This window comes from Chelonus insularis, unplaced genomic scaffold (genome assembly GCF_013357705.1).
Source record: "Chelonus insularis isolate UGA/USDA-ARS -01 unplaced genomic scaffold, ASM1335770v1 contig_130_pilon, whole genome shotgun sequence".
Lineage (NCBI taxonomy): Eukaryota > Metazoa > Arthropoda > Insecta > Hymenoptera > Braconidae > Chelonus > Chelonus insularis.
In genome coordinates, this window is record NW_023276371.1 from 226193 (window position 1) to 253775 (window position 27583).

A 27583-nucleotide genomic window follows, 5' to 3' on the forward strand; every position below is an offset into this window, starting at 1 on the left:
AATGATACACTTGTCTATGAGTTTATATAAATTATAAATTTATTTGCAATGTAACAGAAATATTATTTGTAATACAATCGTTTTTAAAGTTTTTCCTTAATAGTTCGTATTATTGTTAATTACTAGAGCATAAAAAATCGTATAAAAACTTACATTGATATTATGATTCAAATTCAGATAAAATTCAAATGGATTACACAACTATTCGGTGTATGTAATATGTATAGATAGGAAGCTTTTGAGACTGCTGGTACTAGTAATGGGGAGAAAAATTAATCTGAAGGGGAGAGTGTATAATAACACAGTGTAGGTCTTCACCATTGTACGTTATGCACAACTTAATATAATATTTATATTAGACCTTAATTTTTTCATCAAATTCTTTTTGATTTTCAAGAGATAGCAATTCATTTTTCAATTTATATCTAGTTTATTGTAAGAAAAATAGTTTTCAGAACACTTGCATTGCTTTTTTTTTTTATATTTATTATATAAAAATATTCGTTTCAATACAGTGAAGTGATATGTCATTTGTTCTACAAAGATCCAAAAATATTTCAAAGATACTTGTATCTTCTTATCTAATGTGCGATTTTTTATGCAAGATTTGAAAAAATAAATTTAAAAATGAGTATCTCCATACTCAATAGTAACAGTCTTAGTTTTAAGATATTCATTGAGAGCTTCTTGTCCTAAATCTTTGCCAAATCCTGATTGTTTAAATCCACCAAAAGGTGCAGCAACATCCGTTTTGTTATAAGTATTAACAAATACAGTTCCAGCATTAATTTTTTCAGTGAACCACAGTGCTCGATCAATATTTTTCGTAAGAATTCCTGAGGCAAGACCATATTCTGTACTGTTGGCCCGTTTGATTAAAGACTCGACATCATTTGACGAGAATTTCGAAATTACCATAATTGGACCGAAAGACTCTTCTTGTGCAATGAACATATCATCTTTAACATCAGTAAATATCGTAGGTTCAAAATAAAATCCCGGACAATTTAAACGTTTTCCACCATAAACCAGAGTTGCACCTTCTTTGACTCCTATCTCAGCAAATTCAATAAGTTTATCAAGATGAGCTTTGTGATTCTGTGGTCCATGTGTAGTTTTTCTATTTAAGGGATTCCCTATTGTCATCTTTTTGAGTTCATCGATAACTCTTTTCACGAATTCGTCATGAATTTTTTCTTCAACAAATAGTCGACCTAAAAATATTCAATTGAAATTATAATTAAATTAAAAAAATCGACAATATATTTTATTCGTAAGTTATTTCAAAATGTTTGCTTTCATTTAAAGTTGAAAGTATTGAATAAAAATATTTAAATATACTTTTAAAGTGATAAAAAAAGGTATAAAAGTATTTTAAAAAATAGAGCATAACTGATATTGACATTTATAAAGTCGATTCCAAGCGAATACTCAGAAGTCAATTTTATTGCCAAGTAGGGATAGAATACTTCAAATAATACAGCATTTAGATAAAAACCGTACTTGTTTTGGATTATTATTATTATTGAGATTAGAATTTAATTTAGAAATCAAGACTAAAATTATAAATAGTCGGTCACTAATAATTTTATTATAAAATAAAGAAAAAATTTAACCCGGGAAGCTATTTAAAAAATTATAACCCATATTAAGAATTAAAACATACCTGCGGCTATACAATTTTCTCCTTTATTGAAAAATACTCCACTCATCCCAAGCCTCACTGCTTGCTGGATATCAGCGTCTTCAAAAATAATAAGTGGACTCTTGCCACCCAGTTCCAATGACACTTTTTTTAAATTACTTTCTGCACAACCTTTCATAATGGTTTGTCCAACTCTTGTAGAACCAGTAAATCCTAATTTTCTAATGTGCGGATGATTAACAATAGCCATGCCGGTAACTGAACCACTGCCAGGTATAATGTTAACAACACCTGGAGGAAATCCTGCTTTAACAGTTAATTCTGCGAATTTAAGTGCAGTAAGTGGTGAAGTTTGAGCTGGTTTCATGACTACAGTATTTCCTGCTACTAAACAAGCAGCCATTTTCCATGAAAGCATCATTAACGGATAATTCCAAGGGGTTATTAATCCACAAACACCAATTGGTTCTCGTTTTGTGAAGGTCAAGTTTCTATTTGGTCTTGCATGAGATATTGGGATGGTATTGCCTTGAATTTTATCACACCAACCAGCAAAGTACCGCCAGGTTTCAATTGACATTCCAACATGGGTTTTTAACGCAAGTGTATATACAGCTCCAGAATCTATACTTTCTATTGTTGCCAATTCATTTTTGTGTTCCTCCATTAAATCCGCCAATCTTTAAAAGAAAATAAATGCATAAATAATCTATAAATAAAATTGTTTACTTGATAAATCTATGGACATATTTATAGTTTATTTTTTTAATAAAAAAAAAACAAACTTGAAAAGTAAAGCACCCCGTTCACGGGCACTTATTTTGCTCCATTCACCCTCTTCAAAAGCTTTTTGTGCAGCTTTTACTGCAGAATCAACATCATCCGGTGATGCACTCTCTACTTCACATATCACTTGTTCAGTATGTGGATCAATAGTGGGTATTGGCTTTGCGTGACCATTAACAAATTGACCATTGATAAATAATTGACGTGGAAATTTTAAATTTAAATTATTCGCATGAATTTCTACTGCATCATATTTTACTTCTTTTCCCACTTGTGATGATTCATGTCGTGTTGTGATCACCTTAGAAGCAAATTCAATAAATACTGGTGCCATAAATACATCTGTATTTTGAATAACAATGCCTAGAAGGTCTTTTATTTGTTCAACTAATCTTACGACATCCATACTTCCAGCTCCTGTAAAAATGTTATTCATTAATTTATAAAGGTACATTCTTCTAACTTGAGTACTAATGATAATAAATTACCACAAGCAAAGAAATCAGTGCTATCTTCAACATCAACTCCTAATATGTCTTTCCAAAAAATACGTAATGTTTCAACTATTTGTCTTTCTTCTTCATTAAACTCTGTCTTCAACATCGCATCATTAGATTTTCCGAAATTTGATGCTAGAATAACTCTATTACCAACTTTAAGCTTATTTATATTAATAGATTGTCCGTCTTTTGCCGTAATTAATAACCCTTCGTCATGAATAATACCCTCATGTCCATCAACATCAACAATTTCCCCTTTAGGTTTTTCTTTAGCCCACAATGTTGATCCATAAAAACGAACTTCTTCTCCATTCAATAAAGACCAAGCACCGGGTGTACTATCAAGCCCACGGATAAAATTGTGAATTTCCTGTGCTGATTTATTCCAATTAATTTGCTGGAGTTCTTTTTTATTCAGCATAGGGTCATAAGTGGCTCCTTCTATTGGTTGAGGAATTTTTGGAGCTTTTCCAGCGGCCACGAGATCTACTGCCTCAGCCATCATTTTGATTCCTTCTGGGTAAAGAAAGTTATTATACAAACTGTCCAAGGTATCATTTGGTTGTACAGGACAGGACTTTTGTAAAAGAATTGGCCCAGTGTCCAAGCCATCATCTGCCCAAAAAATGGATAGACCAGCTTCCTTATCGCCTTCAATAAGTGTCCTACAATTGTTCAAAATTGGTTTTAGTTTTCTACTTATAGATGGTTCTTGGTGAATGAAAAATATAATTATATACAATTACGAAAGAACTTGTTTAGTTAACTGGTTAGTCAGGAACTATAACATTTTTAACTTTCCTTGTGCAACACGATATCTTAGAACTATCTATATATTTTAATCCTTTCTCTATCAGTCATAAAAAAAATCTCAATTGATCAATTTATAAAAATTTCTTCTTAACTCACCAACTTATTGAACTTGCTCCTCGGTGACGTGGAAGAATGGATGGATGATAACAGATGCTCTGATGTTTTGGATAATTAATCACCTCCATAGGAATAAATTGGGTACAAAATGGTAAAATATTAAGATCCACTTGAATACTTTTGTAGAGATCAAATATCTCTGGTAATATAACACCTTTACTTCTCCAGCTTTTTATTTTAAAAACAGGTGTATTATTTGTTTTTGCGATTGTTACTGTAACATAATAATAAAACAACATTAAATATATTTTCAATAATTTCAAATATACAAATTCCATTAAAAAAAAACTTACCTAAAGGATCTTCACGTTCAGCTTTGTCCGGTACAGTAAAAACACCTGTTATCTGATGACCATTTTGCCTTAATAGTTTATAAACTTCAGCAGCAAAAGTACTTTGTCCAATGATTGCCACTTTTAATTGTGCCATTGCAATCTGTTAAATTAGTTCATTATTATAATGATGTTGAAAATGGTACTTTTTTGTTATCATTAGTTTGAAAATAATGATGCTCTATCTAAAAGCTAAAAGGTTATTCAGTCATGATCTTATCAACCAAACAATGAGTGAGCGTGCTAAAAGCATGATGTTGATGTGAGTATTAAACACGTGCAGATCTAGTATTTACTTACCTCTTTATTTTAATTTTATTTTTATTAATAATACTGAATAAAGGAGTGTAGATAGTAGTTAAAACTGTAAATAATAAAACTAACATTAACCCAAAGTAAAATAACTGTGTATAAACTAAACTAATTTCTGTTAAAACAACGGTATATACAAGCTACTTGTCAGTGTCATTGACTACTATTATTCTACAACACTATGTTTCTACTGATCAAAACAATACATAAAAGGATATTATTGAGAAATTATTTACCCTATGACTGGCAAAGGTGCGTTTGGCTGAAAATAATATACAATTTTTTATAAACAACATTGGATGGAAAATATTTAAACGGGAATGAAATCTAAGTTGCGCTCGTTGCAATAAGATACTAGAATGTTTCTCAAAGGTTCGGTCGTGTTTGAGTATCGATCAGTTATTCGCCAGAATTGAAAGTTTACTGAACTACAAGAGAAGTAACAAGTACACTTTATATAATTCTTGGCTATCTTAAATTATATTCTAGAGGGTCGAGACCTTCAAGTATCATCTTTTCCGAGTCGGGGATTTTTTATAATCTCTAATCAGTATCACTCATTTCAAGTAAATTTTAATTACTTTCATTATTTCTAATTATTAATGTTAATTTACATTAATAACTACCCGTAAAACAAATACATAACAATTGTTTAGGGATTAATTTATTGTAGATAATACATTTTTGATCGATAATATATCATTGTTTGATGATGAATTAATCGAAAAATCACTTTTTTTTTCAATATTGTCGTTTCTTTTTTTTTTACATTTCATGTAAATACACTATGTGATTTATCTTCTGTCAAGTCATCCTCTGGCCTATAACCTAATAATATGAGATAACAAAAAATTCCGGAATTATCCAGTTAAGTTTGTATAGGTCACAGAGCAGTAATGACTTGTTTACATATTATAATTTCGTTGATTATTGCAATAATAAATATTTCAAACAATGTCTGAAAATCACAGACATCCGCAATTATAATTTATAAAGATAAAAAAATCTTTTAAAATTTTATTCGAATGTCTACTATTTATAATATTCTTGATTGACATTTATTTTTAAATGTGAGAATGGTAGTTTCTTACACCTGGAAAAAATTACGAGGTTTAATGAACTTAATTGGAGTTAAAATGACACAAGTTTGATCCTAACATTTCCTATTGGAATGGGTCGAATTAAACTCAGAGTTTTGTTAGATCGAGTTGGATCTAGTGAGATTCAATTAGCTTTAGTTTGACCTGAAGTCAAATTCTATTACATTCCAAAAGAATCAGGTAAATCGGGTCAGATGGGAAACCGACTTTTGTTAGTCAGCATTACATTCAAGAAAATCTGCTCAGATCCAGTTCTGCCTTATTTGAATCGATCACATGAACTTTAATCCAACAGTGTATTTTTAAGATAATAGATGGTTTTTAATTTATTCAGAACTGATTGGAGATGTCAAATTAATTTTGTTTTAGAACAGAAAAATTCAAGAGCTTGTTAGATCAGGTTGAAATCTATATTTATTTTGTTGTTATCTAACGAATATAATTGCATCAAATCTGATTAGATCTTATTGTCAGTAGATCTTATCTGATATTTTTAGATCTTACAATTGGTACTGAGATTTCTATCCAGTTGGATCTGCTCCAATCTAATTAGATATACTTTTAGATGCAGAAAGATCTGGTCAATTTTAAGTTCCAAATAGATCTGACAGTTTGATCCGACTAGCCTTCATCAGATCTGAACTTTTTTTTTGATAATATATACTATGGACAATATTTTCTACATCATAAAAACATACTATGAATCATTAATTTTATTAATCATCTTTACTTTTGCTTGCTAGCAAAAAAAATGATAAATATTGATGTAATATGACAGTAAATTGTTACAGTTCTGTTATTTTAAAAGTAAAAATTAATAATTACACACTTTGGATAATATAAAACTACATTCAAAATAACTTTTGGTTGTAATTTTTTATCTTTAATTGTTATTTAAATTAACAAAAATTCTCCTGGTCGTTCTATTTATTTCTTCTCGAGTACAATAAATGTTTTCATGTTGATGACATTTAATCCTTATTAACTTGATAATCGTACATTTACATGGCATTAACGTGTTAAAAAAAGACTCGTTTATATATTTTTCAAGGTCCTATGATGTTTATTTATGTTATATTATTAACCTATGATTTGTTTCCATCATGTTCTTGGGAATAATATCCAAAGAGAATCCATGCGCAGATGCTCACCTATATTTATATGAATAGGTTGGGATGCTGTCTGATGCTCAAGATGCATGCGCAAAATTTTCATGTATTCAATTCAAGTATGGCAATACTGAATTTTATTTTCCATTTGATAGTTTAATACTTCATAATACATTTGTATGAGACAGTGATAAATATACTTATTTCAATTCTAAGAATCACTGCTGAGATAGTGTTATTGTTTCTTTATCAACTTCTAGCCATATATTCATAGATTCTTTAACATCGACAACAATTAACGCGCACACTCCTTCATACTTTATCTCTCTCTCTCTCTCTTCTCCCTTGCAGCCCCCTTGTGCGGAACAATATACCGATTAGCGGCTGCTGGATCTATACGAGAGTAAGACCTCTTGGAGACACGAGTTTGACTCTATAAAGTTGTTACATATCCACATCTTTTCATTTTTTGTTGTTTAAAATCTCTTCAATTTTTATATATATACATTTATATACATAATATTATCAATTGTGCCAAATTTACGAATTTATTGAATTATTTTGTTATTTTTTATTTTCATAAATTTTAAAATTATATAATTCTTACAATTAATCCAAAATGATACCTAAAGTATTATGCGTGTGTTTTATAAGCATTTATTTGTCAACACGATTAACATTACAAGTGAGTTTAATTATTAAATAAACGTTTTATAAATTTATTAGTAAAATAAATTCAACAATTTGCGAAATTGTTGAATCAAATAAATTAATTGATTAATGATATTTTTTTTTAATTAATTATCTTAATTTTAGGTTTCATTACCAGCATCACCGGATTATATCGGAGCTGTTGTTGAATATAATCCTGTTCGTTCAGATTATAAAAATGCCACGGAAATTACCAACGAAAATACCAAAAATTACGTTACGATTATTAAAATCGCTAGTGAAAATGTACGAAAAAACTACTCCTTTTTTTATTTAAGATGATGATCATTATTTTTTGAATATTAATAACAGTACAAAAATTTTAGGAAGTTGACATTATTGTTTTTCCTGAAAATGGACTTCTGGTTAGTGGACTCTCTTTAGGGAATCGGAGTAATTATCTACATCACAGTTCCTACCTTCCACGTCCCGAGGAATTAAAAGTTCCGTGTCACGATGCATCTAGCAACGTTATGGAGGTAAACTAATATATATTTAAAAAAAAAGAATAATAATAAATAACCTTGATATTAAAAATAAAAGTATAGCTTTAAGTGATGAGTATAAATCCATAAGTTTATTTTATATATATATATGAATATAGTGTATATAATAATATATATCTTATAATTTCTATTAATTTTTATCGGTATAATCGATATATTTTTTACCTCATTAGGCTGTAAAGGCCATATCATGTGCCGCACTACATCGTAGGATCTATGTCGTCATAAATGTCCGTGAAAAAGAAAAGTGTACCGGTGCAAATTGTTCCAAGGACGGACACAATTTGTACAATACAAATGTTGTATTCGATCGAGAGGGTCGCCTAATCGCAAAATATCGAAAATGGAATCTTTTTGGTGAAAAAGAAATGAATGTTACCGCTAAACCTGAACTATCAACATTCCAAACTGATTTTGGCATAACATTTGGTCAATTCATTTGTTTTGATATTCTATTTCAAACACCAGCACTCAAATTAATTACTGAAAAGAAGATCACTGATATCGTTTTTTCCTCCCATTGGTTTTCTGAACTTCCTTACCTTACTGCCAATGCAGTACAAACTGGATGGTCTTACATCAATGATGTTAATTTTCTTGGATCGGGTTTCAATGAACCATCAACAGGAAGTGGTGGAAGTGGAATTTACTCTGCTAAAAATGGTCATTTAGCTCGAGTTTGGTCTGAGAAACAAACTAATGCATTGATTATTACTAAAATACCAAAGATCAAACATGGTTCGCAAAAACGATCAATAAATCCAGAAGATACTAAAATATTATACTTGACACCTGCACAAATATCTACTAATCCCAGTAATGGATCCAAGACTCAGCAAGTACTTAAGATGGATGATACTACAGCATATACAACTCAATTACTTCAACCTAAAAATGGTACATTCAATGTTACTCTTTGTAATTATGGACACTGTTGCAATTTTACAACCAATACTGAACATCGTGAGGACTTAATCAAGGGTGCTGCTAAATACTACAGGTTTATAATTAATTTTATATTATAATACTTAATAAGAATGATTTTAATCACATTTTATTTTAATTATTTCAATATTAGATACCGTTTTGCTGTCTTCAATGGAGTAAGATCCTTTTCCGATGTTCGTACTGGAGGTGTTGAAATTTGCAGCATCATTGCATGTTTAGACGACAACCCAACAAGCTGTAGTAAAAGATTTGATTCAAATACAATAATTGTACATCCAACAACATTTAAATCAATAGTCATTTCAAGTAAAGTTCAAGATGTACCCACTGTTTTACGCATGCCATTGAATATAAATACTGAACTTCATCCATTAAATGTTAGTGATTTTACATTTACAAGTGATAAAATTAATGCAACTCATGTCAATTTGAAGTATAGTTTAATCAAACCGCGCAAAGATTTAATGACTTTTGCTATTTATGGAAGAAATTTTACTGCTGATGGATTGCCAAAAACAGTTAATTCCTCAGCTGGTCTATTTCCACACATTTCTTTATTGATAATCATGGTTATACTAGGAATAACAAGTGCTTATGAAATAAGCTTATTTCCAAGTAAGTTTTAAAAAACTATAAAATATTTTTGATGTGTTGTTAATTATTATTATTATAATTATTATGTATACATATATACAGATAATTTAATTGGCAATATTGCTATATATTACCATTTTTTAATTTATACATTAATTTATTGGTGACCTATATTACATATAATATAATCTGAATTTATATTTTCAAGAGATATCTTCAAATATCTTTTCACTTATTGTTAATTAATTAACGATATTTTAATATTCATCAATTTCATCATTTCTCATATTGTTGTTATACTAAAATTATAATATATCTGTAAATGTTGATGATTTTTTATAGTTTATAAATGAAAAGCCAAGTTCATTATCAAATAGTACTTAACTATGGAAAGTTTCTGGTTTGCTACCATGAAATAGTAAATTTTATCTTAAACTAAAAGTTTAGATATGAATTATTGAAAGAATAATAGATGCAAACTAATGCCGTTATTAATGATGGTATAATTAATAATAATAAAAATAGTCAAAATAATTGCTTTATAAATGATTATAATAATCGTGCAATAGATTATTTCAAATAATAAATTAATGTTATTGACTGTATAATAGATGAGAATCAAATTGTTAAATTTTTTTTCTTATAATATTTATGTAGTTTAAAATGAAAGATCAAAATAAAGTTATAATTTAAAGAGTAATAATGTAGTTATTGTATCATATTTAATATAATTTATTGACATAGTTTTAATTATGAATAATAAGTAATGTCAAGTTAAAAATATTATATTTCACTCCGAATAAAAATGACAACGAACAAAATTTATTGTGATAATTATGTTTGTCATACATATTATGTATATGTATAGTTTAGTAAATTTTATGTAATTGTTATTTGATTAGAGAATAATAAAGTTGATGCGATGAGTTAAATACATACTCCATACATAAATTATTATCTTATCATCTATAAAAATTTTTTTCTACAATATATATTTGCATTATTCATCTCTGTCTAAAGATCTTCAATACCTGGGAACTTTAAATTCTGGAGCACCATCAGCTCCATTTGCTGGTTTTCTTTTGTTCATAATATTTTGAATTTTCTGCCATTCTCGATCTAATTCCGCTTTCTCATTCTTTTCTTTATTATACTTTCTTGTTCTACGACCATCAGCCATTTTAACACCGTACTGAAATGCAGCCTTGGGAAGTGCTTCTTTATTATTCATATACTCGCTATACTCTTCAGGAGTATCAAAGTCCCAACGTCCAATAGGTCCTTTCTTGTTACCCAAATCCATCTTTGTATAATCAACTTCATCATCAGAATCATCAATCGCATCTTGCATTTCATCTAAACCAGGATAACACTCAGCATATCCTTCAGGTTCAGCAGCAAGTTTATTAAAAAGAACTCCTTTCTTTTGTGCTATTCCGCTACTATCAACTGCATTATTCAAAATAGTTGGTAGTTGTGGTACATTGGCTTTATCATCAGAATTCACTGCCGTATCGAGAGATTTATTAAAGTAAGGTCCCTTTTTCTTATCCTTATTGGAAGAATCTTTTTTGGATAGATTTGGTACATAATCTCCAATATCACCGTATATACTATCGTCTTGGGGTACTTTTGCAGAAGATTCCATGTCACCCATTTCATCACCTTTAACACGTCCATCTTTATTCTTCTTACCTTTCTTACCATGTCTATTACCTTGGCGTAAGTAAGAAAGAATTTGAGCAAGCTTATTAATAACAATATCATTTGTTGTTAACGTAGGTGTTGCATCAACTGTTGGCACATCGGCTTTACTTCGAATCAAGGTGGTAGGAATATCAACATCAGCATTTTCATCATCTAATTCAATAACGTATGCCATTCGTCCTGGTGTGAAAAGTTCATTTCGCTCTACTGTTTTAGATTTCATAATCATGATTGTTTTATGAATATTTCGGCCAATTTTAGTTTTAAATAATGTTTCATCATTTTTCTTTTCGACTTCTTTTTTTTCTTTAGGTTTTTCTTTGGGTTTTACAAGTTTTTCCATTTCTTGCTCTTGCTCCGTTTCTTTTGCCTCTATCTCACTTCGTACCTAAAAATTATAAATGATTTAAGAATACTTAATATATTTAATGAATAAATTAACAATAATAATCAATATGTACTTTTTGAAGAAGAGCATAATCTAATCCTTTTACTAAATGAGTATGTTCCATATCACCACCCAAGAATTTTGATTGTTGAATCATTTGTCTTCTACGTTCTGCAGCATCCATACCAGATTTTAAATCAGGTGCAACAGCACGATAGGCACTAGCATTGTTCATTGGATCTTCAGTTTGATAATCGCCATTGGTACCGTCTCTTCTTTCTCGTGCACGATCTCTGTATTTTTCAGCTAATTCAGCCATTTTATCTTCTTCTTGTTTCTTCAATTTAGCATAGAAACTTTTCTTTTTACGCCTCAACTCAGCACGAGAACCACCAGAAATAGAAGGAGTTTGAGCTGTTTTAGCAGCAGTATCTCTTACTGTGTTTGGTACCGTAGCTGGAGTTACTGATGGTGCTGATGGTCTTGGTGTCATTAGAAGCTTTCTAAAATCATCATTTGTCAGGCGAACTGACATAGACATATCCTCGTCCATTGTGTCCGGCATTTTTGCGTACAGCTAATTACTTTTTTCTACCAAAATTTTTGTAATGGCAAATATAAGTTAAAATAAAAGAGCAAAGTAATAAAAAAGTACATATATATCTTCATTTGAAAATTAACCTTATTTATGAAGATTTTGTTTTACTGTTTGTTATCACTTACGTACAACTCTGCTTGTTTCGTTGGATTATTATTTGGAGATGATACAAATATTTCTAATTATTTCACAAGAAAAAAGAATTGTTAATGGTACATAAACAAGCTTTAGAGTAAAAATTGAACAAAACTGAAGTGTATTATTTCATCTGTTTACTGCAGCATAATTTTGACAATATAACGCAGTTCATAAAGTTTCTCTGTAGAGGCGCTACTGGTGCTTCAAAATGGTGTGGCGGCAGAGAAGAAAGACTAAAGAATATCTCTCTCTTTTCTGATTTACAGTGTCTTTTATAGATATTACTCTACTTTGAATAGTAAACAGAATCTATCAGGTTGATATTTCAAATTAATTATAATTTTTATTAAAAAAACACGAATGATATTTAGAAAAATAATTATTATATTTGTGTTTATAGGTTATCAATTCAGTGTTGACGAAGAATAAACAAAGAATTGCTAATTTTAGAAATTCATAACAGTATAATTGAATAAAATGTCATCAACAAGTGATACAGAAATTAATCAAGAAGAACAAAAAAATGTTGATAGAAAAAATAAAGCTAAAATATGTTGCAGATTTTGTCCTTCTGTTATATTAAATGTAGGAACAAGCACTTTTATTCCACATGAGGTGAGAATGGTTTTTTTGTTAATAACTTTTAATTTATAGATAATATGAATGAAAACATTACATTCAATTTATTTTGTTTACAAAAATTACAATATTTTTGTTTGTTATTCTATTTATTTTGTGTTAAAAATAGAAATTTCCAAATGATACAATTTTTTGACGAACCAACATCAATAAGATTTTTGTAAACAAATAATGGTAAATTAAGAATTAAAATAAAATTTAGATTGTAATTAAATCAGTATAATTCTTCAGTTTCCTCTACCTCACATACATTCCAAGGGTACAGAAGAGAATGAAAAAGTGGAAATAATTAAGGACTATTGGGTAGTAGATAAAGGATTGTATGAATTTGAGAATGTTAGTATAACAAAAATAGTGGATAAAATAAAATATCTAGGTTGTGCAGATTGTGAAGTAGGTCCTATAGGATATATGGATCTTTCTACTGAAAAATATTATGTAGCTGTATCTCGTGTCATGTATAGAAATGATGATTCTAAAGAATCCAAAGAATCCGAACAATAAGATATAATCACATCACAGGTGATTGAATGAATCAAGTATAACAATTAAGTAAATTCAAATGTAAATTTTTAATTGAACAATATGTTGATATTTTTTATGAAATAAAATTTGTCACTTTTAAAAAAAAAATTTACGTTTTTTCTCAGCAAAAAGAAACGCCCCCGGGTGGGCTCGAACCACCAACCTTTCGGTTAACAGCCGAACGCGCTAGCCGATTGCGCCACGGAGGCTGTTGAAAGACTGTATTCGTAAATTCTTTATAAGCAGCTCTTGCAGAAATAGAAATAAATATTTTATACATTTGAATACCAACATATGACTCTATTGATAATATTCGATTTTATTCATGTATAGGGTAAGTTGTTTTGAAGCTTATCTATCATGAAATTTTTTTTTAAATATTTGCTAAAATACTATATTGGACAGAGTCAGAGAAGAGAGAACAGTACAGAAGTCCAATGCTGTGTTAAAAATCCGGACGAAGTTTCGGTCAACATGTCGGTATTTTGGGTTAACATGTCGGTAATCTCAGGTCACAACATAAAAGTTTCTGTGAACCCATCGAGCGATGGCGTTGCAACAGTTTATTCTAGCCACGCCCCGTAATCTAAAAGAGAAGAGAGATAAGATTTGTGTTCTCTTTTACTCTCATTACAAGAATCCTAAGCCAGTTTATTTTCAAGCACCAATTTTTGAATGGATAAGGTCCGGCTCCGTTCGTAACATACATAGAAGCTATAAAACCAATTCGATATTTTTGTAACAACTCAGAGGTAACACGCTCGACTACGGAAACGTAGGTTTTGTATTCAAGCCTATTAATGTCATGTTTTTTTTTTAATTCAATCAATTGTAATAATTAATATTTTTAGGACAAATTTCATGTGCAATCACGCCAAAGGAGAGAAAAAAATAATGTACGACCGAAGCAATTTTTTTATAGCAAATAACGATGTTTAAAAGAGAAAAAAAAAAATTTAATTACGCATGATGAAAATGAGTCAAAGGCTTCGATAATGATATTTATAATAATAATAAGATATTTTTGATAAATTAACATTTGACAACATAACAATATTTCTTTAAAAAATATATATTGGGACTGCTCAAAGGGCCTGAAACTTGGTGCCTGAAGAGAGTTTCTTAAAAAATTTTCTGGGACAATAAAACCGCTATTATCCCAGCAGCCTTAATCTCACAAACAATGGGGGGGACTTTACGAAGTCCTATCCATCACATTAGACAGAAATAAGAAAAAATTAAAATAATCTTCTGAATTCCGTAGGGCAAGCCCACCCCACTTTTTACTTTATATATGCTTTTATCTTTACGTAGGTAGCTAAGGGGTGAAATCTCTGATGATGAATCTTTTCGTGATTGGTACGAATCTCACCGGTTACTTTGTATTTTTACTCGTTCATTAAATAATTATGATTTTATTTAATTTGCCCTTTTTTTTTATCTGGGAAATGGAAAATATAAAATTTTTTTATCGTGCTCCAATTGATTTCAATAACAACAACAGACAGTTTATGAATATATATATATAATGTATTTTTGAATTCTGGCACATTTTCAGGGAGTTCGCTAAACATCGTTGAACTTAGTAATCGAATTATAAGCCTTTAAAGGTACACAAAGAATATGCATAACTTCTATGCTAATAATGGTACAGGGTTGATCGAGGGCTCATATGAAAGATCTGGACCTAAGTAAAAAATTAGGCTCCCCCTATAGGATATCCCCGTCAAAAATGCCGTATCTCGCTTAGTTTTCGAGTTATGAGCGTTTAAACGTTTTTTTATGTTTCATTGGAGCATAGCTTTGATTTTCGCCCATAATTCACGATCTATGAGAGGTACATGGACCGCAAGCATCTTAATGGATTCCTGAGATCAAGAGCTCTTCAATGCACTAGTCAAAATTATGATCCGAGCGTAATTTATGCTCAAATTATAGCCACTTCCGGTTTTACTGTCACTTTCATTTTCACGAGTTTCAGGATGATTTAATATCTAAGGTCGAATTCTAGGGCACCGGAATGTACAGACTAACCCTCAATCATCAAAGTCTCAGAATTTTGTTTTCTAACCTCAAAAAACGTGAAAAATCGTATTTATGCTTGGATCATCAAATTAATGATGTCATTGGAAAGACGGGGACGAGACGGTTCCCAAACACTGGCTGTTGACTTTATTTGGTTGAATAAATCAAGAAATATTCCTGAAAAACGGCAAAACATATAATTATGCATAACTTCTATGCTAATAATGGTACAGGGTTGATCGAGGGCTCATATGAAAGATCTGGACCTAAGTAAAAAATTAGGCTCCCCCTATAGGATATCCCCGTCAAAAATGCCGTATCTCGCTTAGTTTTCGAGTTATGAGCGTTTAAACATTTTTTCATGTTTCATTGGAGCATAGCTTTGATTTTCGGCCATAATTCATGATCTATGAGAGGTACATGGACCGCAAGCATCTTAATGGATTCCTGAGATCAAGAGCTCTTCAATGCACTAGTCAAAATTATGATCCGAGCGTAATTTATGCTTAAATTATAGCCACTTCCGGTTTTACTGTCACTTTCATTTTCACGAGTTTCAGGATGATTTAATATCTAAGGTCGAATTCTAGAGCACCGGAATGTACAGACTAACCCCGAATCATCAAAGTCCTAGAATTTTGTTTTCTAACCTCAAAAAACGGGAAAAATCGTATTTATGCTTGGATCATCAAATTAATGATGTCATTGGAAAGACGGGGACGAGACGGTTCCCAAACACTGGCTGTTGACTTTATTTGGTTGAATAAATCAAGAAATATTCCTGAAAAACGGCAAAACATATAATTATGCATAACTTCTATGCTAATAATGGTACAGGGTTGATCGAGGGCTCATATGAAAGATCTGGACCTAAGTAAAAAATTAGGCTCCCCCTATAGGATATCCCCGTCAAAAATGCCGTATCTCGCTTAGTTTTCGAGTTATGAGCGTTTAAACATTTTTTCATGTTTCATTGGAGCATAGCTTTGATTTTCGCCCATAATTCACGATCTATGAGAGGTACATAGACCGCAAGCACCTTAATGGATTCCTGAGATCAAGAGCTCTTCAATGCACTAGTCAAAATTATGATCCGAGCGTAATTTATGCTCAAATTATAGCCACTTCCGGTTTTACTGTCACTTTTCATTTTCACGAGTTTCAGGATGATTTAATATCTAAGGTCGAATTCTAGAGCACCGGAATGTACAGACTAACCCCCAATCATCAAAGTCCTAGAATTTTGTTTTCTAACCTCAAAAAACGGGAAAAATCGTATTTATGCTTGGATCATCAAATTAATGATGTCATTGGAAAGACGGGGACGAGACGGTTCCCAAACACTGGCTGTTGACTTTATTTGGTTGAATAAATCAAGAAATATTCCTGAAAAACGGCAAAACATATAATTATGCATAACTTCTATGCTAATAATGGTACAGGGTTGATCGAGGGCTCATATGAAAGATCTGGACCTAAGTAAAAAATTAGGCTCCCCCTATAGGATATCCCCGTCAAAAATGCCGTATCTCGCTTAGTTTTCGAGTTATGAGCGTTTAAACATTTTTTCATGTTTCATTGGAGCATAGCTTTGATTTTCGCCCATAATTCACGATCTATGAGAGGTACATAGACCGCAAGCACCTTAATGGATTCCTGAGATCAAGAGCTCTTCAATGCACTAGTCAAAATTATGATCCGAGCGTAATTTATGCTCAAATTATAGCCATTTCCGGTTTCACTGTCATTTTCATCTTCACGAGTTTCAGGATAAATTAATATCTATGGCCGAATTCTAGAGCACCGGAATGTACAGACTAACCCCGAATCATCAAAGTCCTAGAATTTTGTTTTCTAACCTCAAAAAACGGGAAAAATCGTATTTATGCTTCGATCATAACTTAAGTAAACAATTAGGCTTTCTCTGTAGGATTTTAGTTTTTGAGTCATGAGCGTTTAAGCGTTTGTCTACACTCCACTGCAGCAAAGCTTTCTTCTTTGCAAATAACTGGTGGCAAGAGAAGTGATTATAGCCAGTGTTAGATGCCCGGTTGGCGTGCCATCTTGCGGTCTTTTTTGTGAATGCTGACTGCATTTTTTAGCTCCTATATGGACTGAACTTCTATACTGGTCTTTCTTCTCTGACAGAGCGCATCTTTGGTTGTTGAAGGCAGCTGTTTTACCATCAGCTAAAAAGTATTGACGTTTCTAAAGTCTCATTTTTTCACATCAGATGTCAGGACACTGCAGTTTATGAGGCTCAATGTCGTAAGGGTGACAAATTACTCATTAAAACTGATAAAAGTGCAACAAGAGTGAATAGAATAATAATATCCGATCAAACGTAGTGATTAACAGTGAAACACAAGTAATGAGATAATGAAGGAATGACTCATAAATGTCAGTTATGAAAGGTTATGAATTCTTGACGGGAATTATAAAATAAGTAAGAAAAAAGGACGGGCGATCGTTTTAGATGTGCATGAACAGATAAGCCACTGAATAGGGTGTATAGGGGGTCCATTATACTGTAAGGTTTCAAGGTCTAAACAGATCGATTAACAAACCAATTTGCATTTAAGCGTAACTAACTTAATGCGGAGTACAGATGCATTTATGCAAAGTCGGCGTTGCACTTTACAAATAGCCATTTCACCTGAGTATTTAGCGTAGAACGCACATTTCTATTCAGTCTTAGAAATTTTATTACCCAACTCGCCTGTTCATTATCTCCATATATTTCTTACCAGATATTACATTAAATTATCAAGATTAAATTAAAATCAATTGGTATTTCTTCATATTTATTAAAATGAATGATAGAATAAGGATAAATATGAATGTAACAACGTCAAAGTCTATTGTGCTAAATTGAGATACTCCCCAGAAGTGGTGAGGTGTCGATAATGAATCTCTTTGGAGTTAATTAGTTGCCGAGGTGAGGCGATAGTCTGCTGGTCGTGGCATACCGATACCCAAGTCACTTCATGGAGAGTTTAGCTTAACTGAAACGTCACGCCACTTGTTACTCGTTAGTGTGCAAGATGCCATCTTTACTGACCATTCAGTTGAGCTCTTTCTTACAGGAGCCACATCGATATTCCATCCAACTCAACAATGTAATTAATGGTACCCCACGGTGTTCTCTACCTTCCTACATTAACCAGGCAAATATCATCTCATGACATATTTATCTGTCAGAGATCTAGTTTTTTCTTTTTCTTTTCAACTTTTTTTTCAACCAGCATCCAACTTACTTATCATCCATCCATTACTGTCACGTAAGTGTATATGAGATTAAAAATTTTCAATGTATAGTTCTGAAACATGAAAATTAATTTATTAGTTAGATATCTTGTTAAAAATACTTTTAAAGAGATACGAATATTTCTATTTCATTTAGGTACTTTACACACTTGTTAAGTAGTAAATAAATAAAGATCAGTGTAGGTATCAATATGAAGAATCTGTTGATTAAACAAATTTGTTGGTAATCTGATGAATCCTTCTATTTCACACTATGGATCCTTCAATAATTAATGTTTGTTATTAACTTTCTGCATGCGAATAGTCGTAACAAATGGTAACTATCCAGTAGTACATAAAGACAAGCATTATGTTACGCCGTTGGGGATCAAAGAGCGTTTTACTAGAGGCTATGTGTGTTTCGCACGAAAGAGAGATACTTTCGCACGGTGGTGCCTTCCAATAGCAAAGTGAACAGTTTATGCTTTCACCAGACAGAATCATCAAATAGATAAATGATTACCATGATTACATATTTACTACAAGCTATAAAATCCAGTATATTTCTACATATCAAATTTTTTTTTTCAGCTCTTGGCCAGTCTGAATCAACTAAAGTTTCATGGACATTACCTGTGAAATAGTATTTATTCCCACGTTACACATCTATATTTAAAAAGAAGAACAAAAATAAAAATAATAATGGATGATTTGGAATGAAGCTCAAGTTGGAAAGTGTTATTTAAGAGGATTAAAAAGGTACTTGCGGAGCACGGGGCAAGACCCGACAGGTGCGTAAAATGAATTTTTTCTATCCTCTTGGCAGACCAAGAATCATAAAGCCAGCGGGTATACGAGGAGAGATCGTCGGGCGTCTTTAGATTTTTTTACTCATAAATGTGTACGCGCATACAAGCTGGTGAAGACTCTTCAAAGTCATCTACCATAGGTTCTCGTCTTATCCCGCGATAATCCGGTGTATCTGTTGGAAGATTAGAGACATGTGCAATTTCCATTAGCGTATCGTGTTGATGAAAGTGACCAGCTCTACGCTCTGGAGGTCTGTCTCTCATTTTTGCTGTTGATGGAGATTAGAGGTATTTTTTTATTTCAATTATTTCTTATTGCTTGATTATTATCTTGTTCATTTATATTATTGTGACAATTTTTTTTCTTTCATTTCAGGTAGTTAAAATCAAGAAAAGTCGCGTAATTTCTCGTGTAACCTTGATCCAGGTATGCCGCCAGAGCGTAAATCCAGTCACGCGCCACGCCCGGTATAACGAATCTGTCACTGAAGCCTTTCTAGCCCCGTCCGCGCGCGTACTCGTGCCAGTGAACTGATTCTTTGCACATTGTGCAATTTAATTTGTAGTGCAACCTTGGACGCGATAAAACTTGCGACTGCCTTACGTTAATTGCATTCTCCGCCCCTGTATTCAAATAACTTCAAGTGTAGATACAACACCAGACGAGATCAATCACATGCATTATTACTTATGTTGTGGAAATTTTTTTCTTTCTTTCCTTTACAATCTTACATTATTGCTTTATAAGGTAGACCATTCTTATATCAACACTTGATTTCTAGATAAAGCAATAAAATTATCTACATTTAATACGCTAATCTTACAACAACAGAATATTATATTTATTTATGATGATTAGCTGCAGTGATTGCTTATTAATATTTCATACTTTTTCAAGGCCTTTAATTGTACTTACCTTAATTTTTAACATCGTTATTTTTTGTCACTTTACATTGTCTACCATCACATACAATTATATCTACTATCTGGTGTAAAAAATTGGTCTGGCATTGTGAGAAATATGACACGCTTATTGTCTTCAAATTCTCATTCGTTGGATGATATAAAGTCAAAGCTGAATATTCTTTTGTGCTTCTCCAGTTTTATTCTAGATTAACGGCACATTTAGATCTCATCAGTGGTTATACACTGGAAGTAAACGATTTTTAATTGCCACCTCTAGTGACTGAGTCAAGAACACCAACCGACTTTTATATAACAGCTAATAGTGCTTATAAATAGCAACGCGTTTAGTAAATTTATTAAATTATAATAAAATTATGAGCAATACCTGACTGAGGCTAGTGAAATTTATGATAATGTAATATATGAATCTTATAAGCTAAATTTATTTCTTGTAAATGTTAAATATTTTATGACAGATGCTTGGTATGTATATTTTTTTTTAGAAATGAAATTAGAATTAATTCATGATCAGTTTAAATGAAATTATCAATTAAAATAGGCATTCAGTGTTGACGATGAGTCTAATGGATGATATGGAAGGAAGATAAAGTTGATGTAAAGATGACGCAAAGGAGGTGAGAATTGAGGAAAAGATAGGAAAGGAAGTTGGTGAGGATGTAAGTGCGACATATGAAACCAATGAGGAGTAGAACCGGTTGTCATGTTGCCGCGAATGGAGGTATTTGGTGCGAGTGACCCTTTCACGGAAATGCGTTGGTCGCGGGGAATATTGCGGGGTCGTGCGGCGTTAATTTACATAAGATAACACAGTGGATGTGCAACAAGGTACACATGGAGGGCTGGAGATGTTCGGGGACCACCGTATCGTAAAGATCGAACGCGCCGATATTGCACACAGAGCTGCATGCAGGTCAGCAGGAACAAGAGAGGGAAGAAGTAGAGAAGAAAAAGGATAAAAGGCGAATGTCCGCCTCTGGTGAAGAAGCATCTTTGAGATTTTTTTCTGCGTTTACTGCGGTGAGAGCGACATTGCAGACCCGATGAAACTGTAAAGTACCTTGTCCAAGACTTCCTTGTGGGCAGCTCGAGTCAGCCCGCAAGCGTTCGTTATATAGACGAGGATTCGTGACGACTAGACTCTTCCATTCTCTCGAGTACATGAACTCCATGGTAGTAAAGTAATTTCTGGGTAATAAAGAAGATAAAGCCAACTTAGGTTTTTTTTTTCAATTTTAATTTCATGACCCTGCCAAATACAATAATAATAATAATAATAATATTAATCGCATTTTATAATAATAATAATATTCATAGTAGCAATAATAATGATTGAAATAATAGAAATAATCATGAAAAATAATCATTATAATAGTATACATATATCATAGCAATAATGATAATAATAATAATAAACAAATATAATGATGACAATGGGTAATATAATAATATCTAAAATATGTAACCATTATCTTGATAATGTTGAACAGCTACCGGTGCGTTATTGTGCAACATGATGAATGTGACGTATATACACATAGATAAACGCTTCCTTTTTATCACGTGAATAAAATATCCTTCCGATATTTCATTCATCGTTCATACAAGATATATTATTCGTACATAATTATTTTTTTTTTTTATATTAATATTAATATTAAATAATTATCATTATACGACATTGTCGAACACATACGATTCTCTTATAATAATGCCTTTTTGGGCTTTTTTATTTTTTTACTTTTGTATATAAATATATATATATATATATATAGATATATATAATTTCGTGCATATTATATATAATTCACTATACTCGGCCATTTGAACCCTTTGCTTGGCAAGGATTAACTACTTTTGTCATTCGCAATAAATAAATAATTCAAAAAATGAATAGGAAATTGTTTTTGAGATGATAACAAAATTATTATATAGTTACAACCGCAATTTACAGTATTATATATATATATTTATGAATTAATTATTATTATCAATTAATTAATATATAAACCTCCCTTTAACTTGTGGCGCGCGTTATCATTAATTAAATGATCAAGCAAACCACTCATAGTCTCAAAGTGTAAAAAGTTGATACATTTATTTTATATAATATATTTAAAGTAATGCCTTTGTTTATGCAATGAGTTTCAATGTATTTTTTTAGTTTTTTTTTTTTTTTTAAATTATTTATATATTACTATTGCACTACGTTATTGTGCTTAACATTTACATTAGATTAATCTTATGAATAAATTGCAGCGCGCTGATTCAAAATCGCAAATGTATATTGCATTTAGATAAAAAAACAGAGACTAAATATTATAATTCGCAATTTATTCGATAATACACACTTGAATATACAAATAGATTATTGTCAATGTATTGACGTATTTTAAACAAATAATAAACAAATTAAATAATTATTAATAAAATAACTCGCAATAATTTGTTTTTTTTTTTCTTTTTTTAAATTTTTTTATCACAATCCATCAAAACGCATGACAGAGACTTATAGAATCATGCTTTTTACATAAATCAATTGCGAGGAGCAAAAAATTGTTCAGTACATTTGAGTAGAAAAAATTGGATCCTCATGAGCATTTAAATCTTGCCTTAAACCACGCGCCGCACAGTATTAAATTCGTGCAAGATCCAAGAGATAATTACTGGCCCCCATTGGTTATCAAAGAGAAACTTACGTATTATATAATAATTGTGGCTAGAACGTACTCGTTTTAGCGCAATTTTTAAGTTTTAAAAAATCATTTTAATTTATTAACTATTTACATTATATTATTCTCTTAAAGCTGCTTATCATATATCTAATGTACTTTATTTACCACAATTTTTCTATACCCATGCCCGATGATATTCATGATTGGTATGTTAGATAAAGCATTGGAAAAAAGCGAAAGATGTACATATGTGTCTACAATAACGTTTGTTATTTAAATGATTCCATTTATGTTTTATTTTCACAAGGTCTAGCAATCAATCCGTGATATTTATAGCGAATATAAACTGAACGAAAATTGCTTCGAGTGCATGAGCCGTAGATTATTTAATAGAAAGGAAATAGTGTAGTATAGAAAAAATGGAAATAGATATAGAGAAATTTAAGCGCAAATGGGAGAGAGCCGGCAGAGGTGTTTTATGACCAGTATATATAAATGAAACTACACGAAGATGCCATTTCTCTTCTAGTTTTGATCCAAGTGGCTTTATGATTTTTATCCCGAAATGAAAAAAGCAATTATTGGTTTTCTTGTTATTTTTTTGCTATCAGTAGTTATTTTATTTATATATATCTATATATTATATAGCATTTTCGAATTGACTGTATTACCTCGATTAGTTGGGAGGCAGTTAACGTCTCTTAAGGCACTTGAAATGCTAATTTTCATAGGTGGGACTTTAAAGAAAACCGTCTACATTCAGAGTATTCCTTTAAACACTTCCTACCAATTCATAATTTTCCATTTACGGATTGTTGAATGAGACATTATCGAATGAGTAATAAGCTTCCATTTATTTCACCTTTCATTACGTGAACTTTTCTTTCTCTAATAATCATCTATATTTTCTATTTTTACAGGCATTTCCAAAGTATCAAAATATTGGAAAATTAGCAAAAAACGTAATCAATAAGATAATCATTTTTTTGTCTAAACATGTTAAAGTGGAATGTCATCATTTTGTTATTCTTTTTTCTTTTTGGACGGAATCGAAAGTTTTTTCAAGTAAAAAAGGATCAATTTTCAAATTTAGTGGTCCTCTAGGAGTGAATTTATCAACAAAATCTAACCTGACGGTTTGAGTTAGTGAAAAGGAAAGCTTTCGTTGATAATGATGACAATGATCGATAATGTTGTCAGTGTAAGTGATCAACGTGCGTTTCTCATCTCATATCACTAAGATATCTCTGATTACCAGTACTTTGTGAGGGCAAGGATAGCGTCTGGCATAGAATTTTGCAGGAATGATGACTGATGTGCAAGGTGCAAGCATTAAAATTTGCATCAAGAGTTAAGGCACTATATAGCATTGGACATAAAATCTAGCAACGCATCGACACTTTCATGTCATAGCGATTAAAGAAGGCACTATTATCTAACCAAGTATAACAGCGTAACAATGATTAATTCGTTTAAATTATTGTATGTACAAGTTTACACGATAAACTGGCTCTAATATATACTGGCATATCGTTACATTTCATTTTTTTTTTTTTTAAATACCCATTACTTTTATATGTTTAAATATATATATATATATATTCAAGTGGTAGTATTTGTGCTTTTTTATTCCAACAAAATAATAATTCGCGTTTTATTTTGTTGATTTATCCGGAGTTTTTTTTTCTTTTTTAATTTGTTTCAACAAGAGCATCTATTGTATTGTTTTTACACAAATTTTTTTTTATATCAAAATCTATTGAATTTTTTATGAATGACATGTAAATTATTCTACTTATGTTTTAGTGCTATAAATCTATTGAAATGATTATTGTGGGCAATTATTGTATTATTGTTGCAGTGTACTCAGCTAATTATTGACCTCATTCATGTACACAATTACTTAATCGATAAATCGTTAACAAGTTAAATATGAATTGAATTTTATTTTGTTTAGAGACGTATTTTTGACGTCTGTAATTGAATAAATAAATATAAAATGTACATGAAAGAGTATACTTTTTTTCGTCAATATATAAATTATTTATGTGATACAAGATTAGCCACAAAAGTGAAAATCTACTGTACAGCAGTATAACTGCAATAAAACAACGCTTAGATGGTGCAGAATAATTTATGATCTACGGCAGTGCTGAAGTAATTTTGGTATTCAAATATTTTTCACCATTATCAAGTAATTAATTTATCTAATTACAACAAAAAATTGACAATGCTAATTTTATGTTTGTTATACAATTATTTATAATATTTATTCTTTTACAGCCTTATCTGCCAGTATATTATCCACTTTGGCACCTTTACGTAAACGTCCATGACAACAAAAATAGGTACTTAGTTATATTTAATTTAATTATATCAATTAATTGAATATTATTGCTTGTAATTTTTTATTCATCTAATATTATTTTTCTCACATAATTAAAAAATAATATTTCTCATTACTTAATCTTGAATCAAATAATTGATTCTTATAAATAGATAGATGCAATTGTCGTTATTTAGAGTAGTTTTTTTTTTAAATTTTATTTAAAAAAAAAACTCAACAATGATTGTCCTTTTTCTAAACGCGAAATTCTTTTTGTGCACCATTTTTGATTTAATAAATTATTATTCAATACCGATTATTCAATAATCAATCAATATTAATCATTTTTCAATAATTATACACAATCACGATTGTATTTATTTAACTGAGCATGCTAAGTCCCAAGCTCCATTAACGGAGTTGTCATTTTCTCTTTAATAACATTTTCATTTAATAAACTACATAAACTAATTTAACTTTCTTATTATAATATTTTTACTGGCTCCATTATATCATGATATTACATTAACAACATTGCTCTAGACTAGTTGAGCTGGCCTTATTAAATTGTAATTAAATAACCAAAGAGTTTATGCTAATTCAATAATATTATTCTCGATGCTGAGTTTCTCCCAAAGCTCATGTTGATACTATTTATATTTTTATAAGACCATATGTATTATTATTATAATTATTTGTAATATTTACTATATCTATAAAATGTTTTTTCTATTCGTCGCCCTGTTCCCAGGCCACGTGACGCGCACCTCGAAGGAAAGGGTGGTCTTCAGGTCCCGAATGTAATCGTCAACTCATCTAGGATAGCTCTGATGAACTCAATCGTCAGTGTCTCTTCATGTGCAACGACAAATGATCACTTCGAGAGAAGGATCGTTGACAAAGATGGCACTTGAAAGGCTTTTGTCCTGTATGCTTACGATAGTGTCTTGTAAGTTCATCTGAGCGAGCAAATTTCCATGTGCATCCTTCCCACGTACACTGATATGGCTTTTCACCTGAAAGCAAATAAAAGTGAACATTTATCAATCAAATGGTATAATAAATAAAATGATTGACTTAAATATAGTTGAGAAAGAAGGAAAAAAGATCAATTGATCAGGTGATATAAAGGGAGACACTGAGGATAAAACTAGTCGTGGCTGGTGATGATAAAATCTATAAAAGAAGAGTTCGTTGTCTTGACGTCTTTTTGCACCCAATTATTGGCTCGTCAATCGGTCCTATTTGGAGGAATTGTGGACACAGAGCGTCTACATAACGTCGTCAAGTGTCATGTGGACGTATACCCGTTCAACTTGATGCTAAGGTACATCAATCCTTAAGGTGGTTGGTGACAGCTGTCGCTTGGTCATGGATCTCACCACTGTCTATCACACTCTTCTATTGTATACGTCTGCTTCTGTGCTTTATAGTCTTAGGTTATTTTAAATCGTGATGTTGAGTCAAATGGTCACTAAATTGCGATGATGCAATCGCTCTCGTCGCATTTACTCAGGAGACGAAGACAAAGTATCAACGTTAGAAATCGTACGGTCGTCTACCTGATCCTATTACCCACTCGATTGACTGAGAGAGAGAAGAGTAAGGTGAAGGATATAATGGAGGGATCTAAGGATTGGAGTTGTTCGTTACTGGATAAATCCTACGGACAAGTGCCTCATCTATATTGAAGAGCTCGCGTGTTTGATCAGCCAGGGATCGAGCAAAGATTAATTCGAGCGTGTGAGCACATTTATGTAGTATTGCATTTTAAAATTATGATTACAGCCAGGGAATTCCGCGTTACAGATAATTGTATTAACCACTTTCATTCAACTGATACTACAGAATTTTTCATTATTTCAATTACTTTTTCAGACTAGGAATCGATCATCATAAATGCTGAGATTCGTGGCCAGTTCGTCGACATTGTATTACGTAAGAGGTCCGGTAATCGCAAACTAATGACGTCCATAAGAAATGCACAGGCGAGGAGTTACGTAATTGTGAGTAATTAGTCCATTTACGAGCTCGGGGCTAAGACAAGATGCATATACAACCAATACATTGGAGCTTACTTTACCTATATCTATAGACTTGGACCATGGGA

General features: G+C 31.2%; 5 protein-coding genes and 1 non-coding gene across 14 annotated transcripts in view; 2 read left to right on the top strand and 4 right to left on the bottom strand.

Annotated features, from left to right (window-relative positions):
* LOC118070886 (mitochondrial 10-formyltetrahydrofolate dehydrogenase) lies at positions 1-4942 on the bottom strand. Of its 2 annotated transcripts, XM_035089758.1 has the most exons (8): positions 4742-4934; positions 4494-4557; positions 4155-4296; positions 3841-4075; positions 2920-3596; positions 2431-2848; positions 1667-2325; positions 1-1214 (listed from the first exon to the last, which is right to left on the bottom strand). In XM_035089758.1, the coding sequence occupies exons 3-8, from the start codon at positions 4288-4290 to the stop codon at positions 622-624; spliced, it is 2718 nt and encodes a 905-aa protein (XP_034945649.1). In that variant the 5' UTR covers positions 4291-4296; positions 4494-4557; positions 4742-4934; the 3' UTR covers positions 1-621. The 2 variants fall into 2 exon arrangements, with proteins under 2 accessions (XP_034945649.1, XP_034945641.1); XM_035089750.1 differs by lacking the exon at positions 4494-4557 and having other exon boundaries at positions 4742-4942.
* Positions 4943-6779: 1837 nt separating this feature from the next.
* LOC118071022 (vanin-like protein 2) lies at positions 6780-9609 on the top strand. Its single transcript, XM_035089965.1, has 5 exons — positions 6780-7399; positions 7531-7671; positions 7752-7904; positions 8105-8931; positions 9010-9609. Exons 1-5 carry the CDS (start codon positions 7334-7336, stop codon positions 9503-9505), a joined length of 1683 nt encoding a protein of 560 aa, XP_034945856.1. The 5' UTR covers positions 6780-7333; the 3' UTR covers positions 9506-9609.
* A 638-nt stretch (positions 9610-10247) lies between these two features.
* On the bottom strand, positions 10248-12464 carry beag (IC cytokine homolog beag). Of its 6 annotated transcripts, none has more exons than XM_035090013.1 (3): positions 12296-12464; positions 11642-12159; positions 10248-11568 (listed from the first exon to the last, which is right to left on the bottom strand). In XM_035090013.1, exons 2-3 carry the CDS (start codon positions 12131-12133, stop codon positions 10498-10500), a joined length of 1563 nt encoding a protein of 520 aa, XP_034945904.1. In that variant the 5' UTR covers positions 12134-12159; positions 12296-12464; the 3' UTR covers positions 10248-10497. The 6 variants fall into 6 exon arrangements, with proteins under 6 accessions (XP_034945904.1, XP_034945890.1, XP_034945898.1 ...); XM_035089999.1 differs by having other exon boundaries at positions 11642-12171; XM_035090007.1 differs by having other exon boundaries at positions 12292-12464.
* A 27-nt stretch (positions 12465-12491) lies between these two features.
* Positions 12492-13580, top strand: strat (RAB interacting factor STRAT). The gene is made up of 3 exons (XM_035090020.1): positions 12492-12620; positions 12705-12919; positions 13175-13580. The coding sequence occupies exons 2-3, from the start codon at positions 12782-12784 to the stop codon at positions 13445-13447; spliced, it is 411 nt and encodes a 136-aa protein (XP_034945911.1). The 5' UTR covers positions 12492-12620; positions 12705-12781; the 3' UTR covers positions 13448-13580.
* A 23-nt stretch (positions 13581-13603) lies between these two features.
* Positions 13604-13677, bottom strand: TRNAN-GUU (transfer RNA asparagine (anticodon GUU)). Its single transcript has one exon. It is a non-coding gene; the product is annotated as a tRNA-Asn (tRNA).
* Positions 13678-25368: 11691 nt separating this feature from the next.
* LOC118072044 (Krueppel-like factor 3) overlaps positions 25369-27583 on the bottom strand; it is a 153897-nt gene continuing 151682 nt past the window's right edge. For all 3 annotated transcript variants that reach the window (XM_035091634.1, XM_035091624.1, XM_035091614.1), the window contains one exon: positions 25369-26489. In XM_035091634.1, coding sequence (XP_034947525.1) covers positions 26317-26489 — 173 coding nt within the window. In that variant the 3' untranslated portion in view covers positions 25369-26316. The remainder of the gene's footprint in view (positions 26490-27583) is intronic.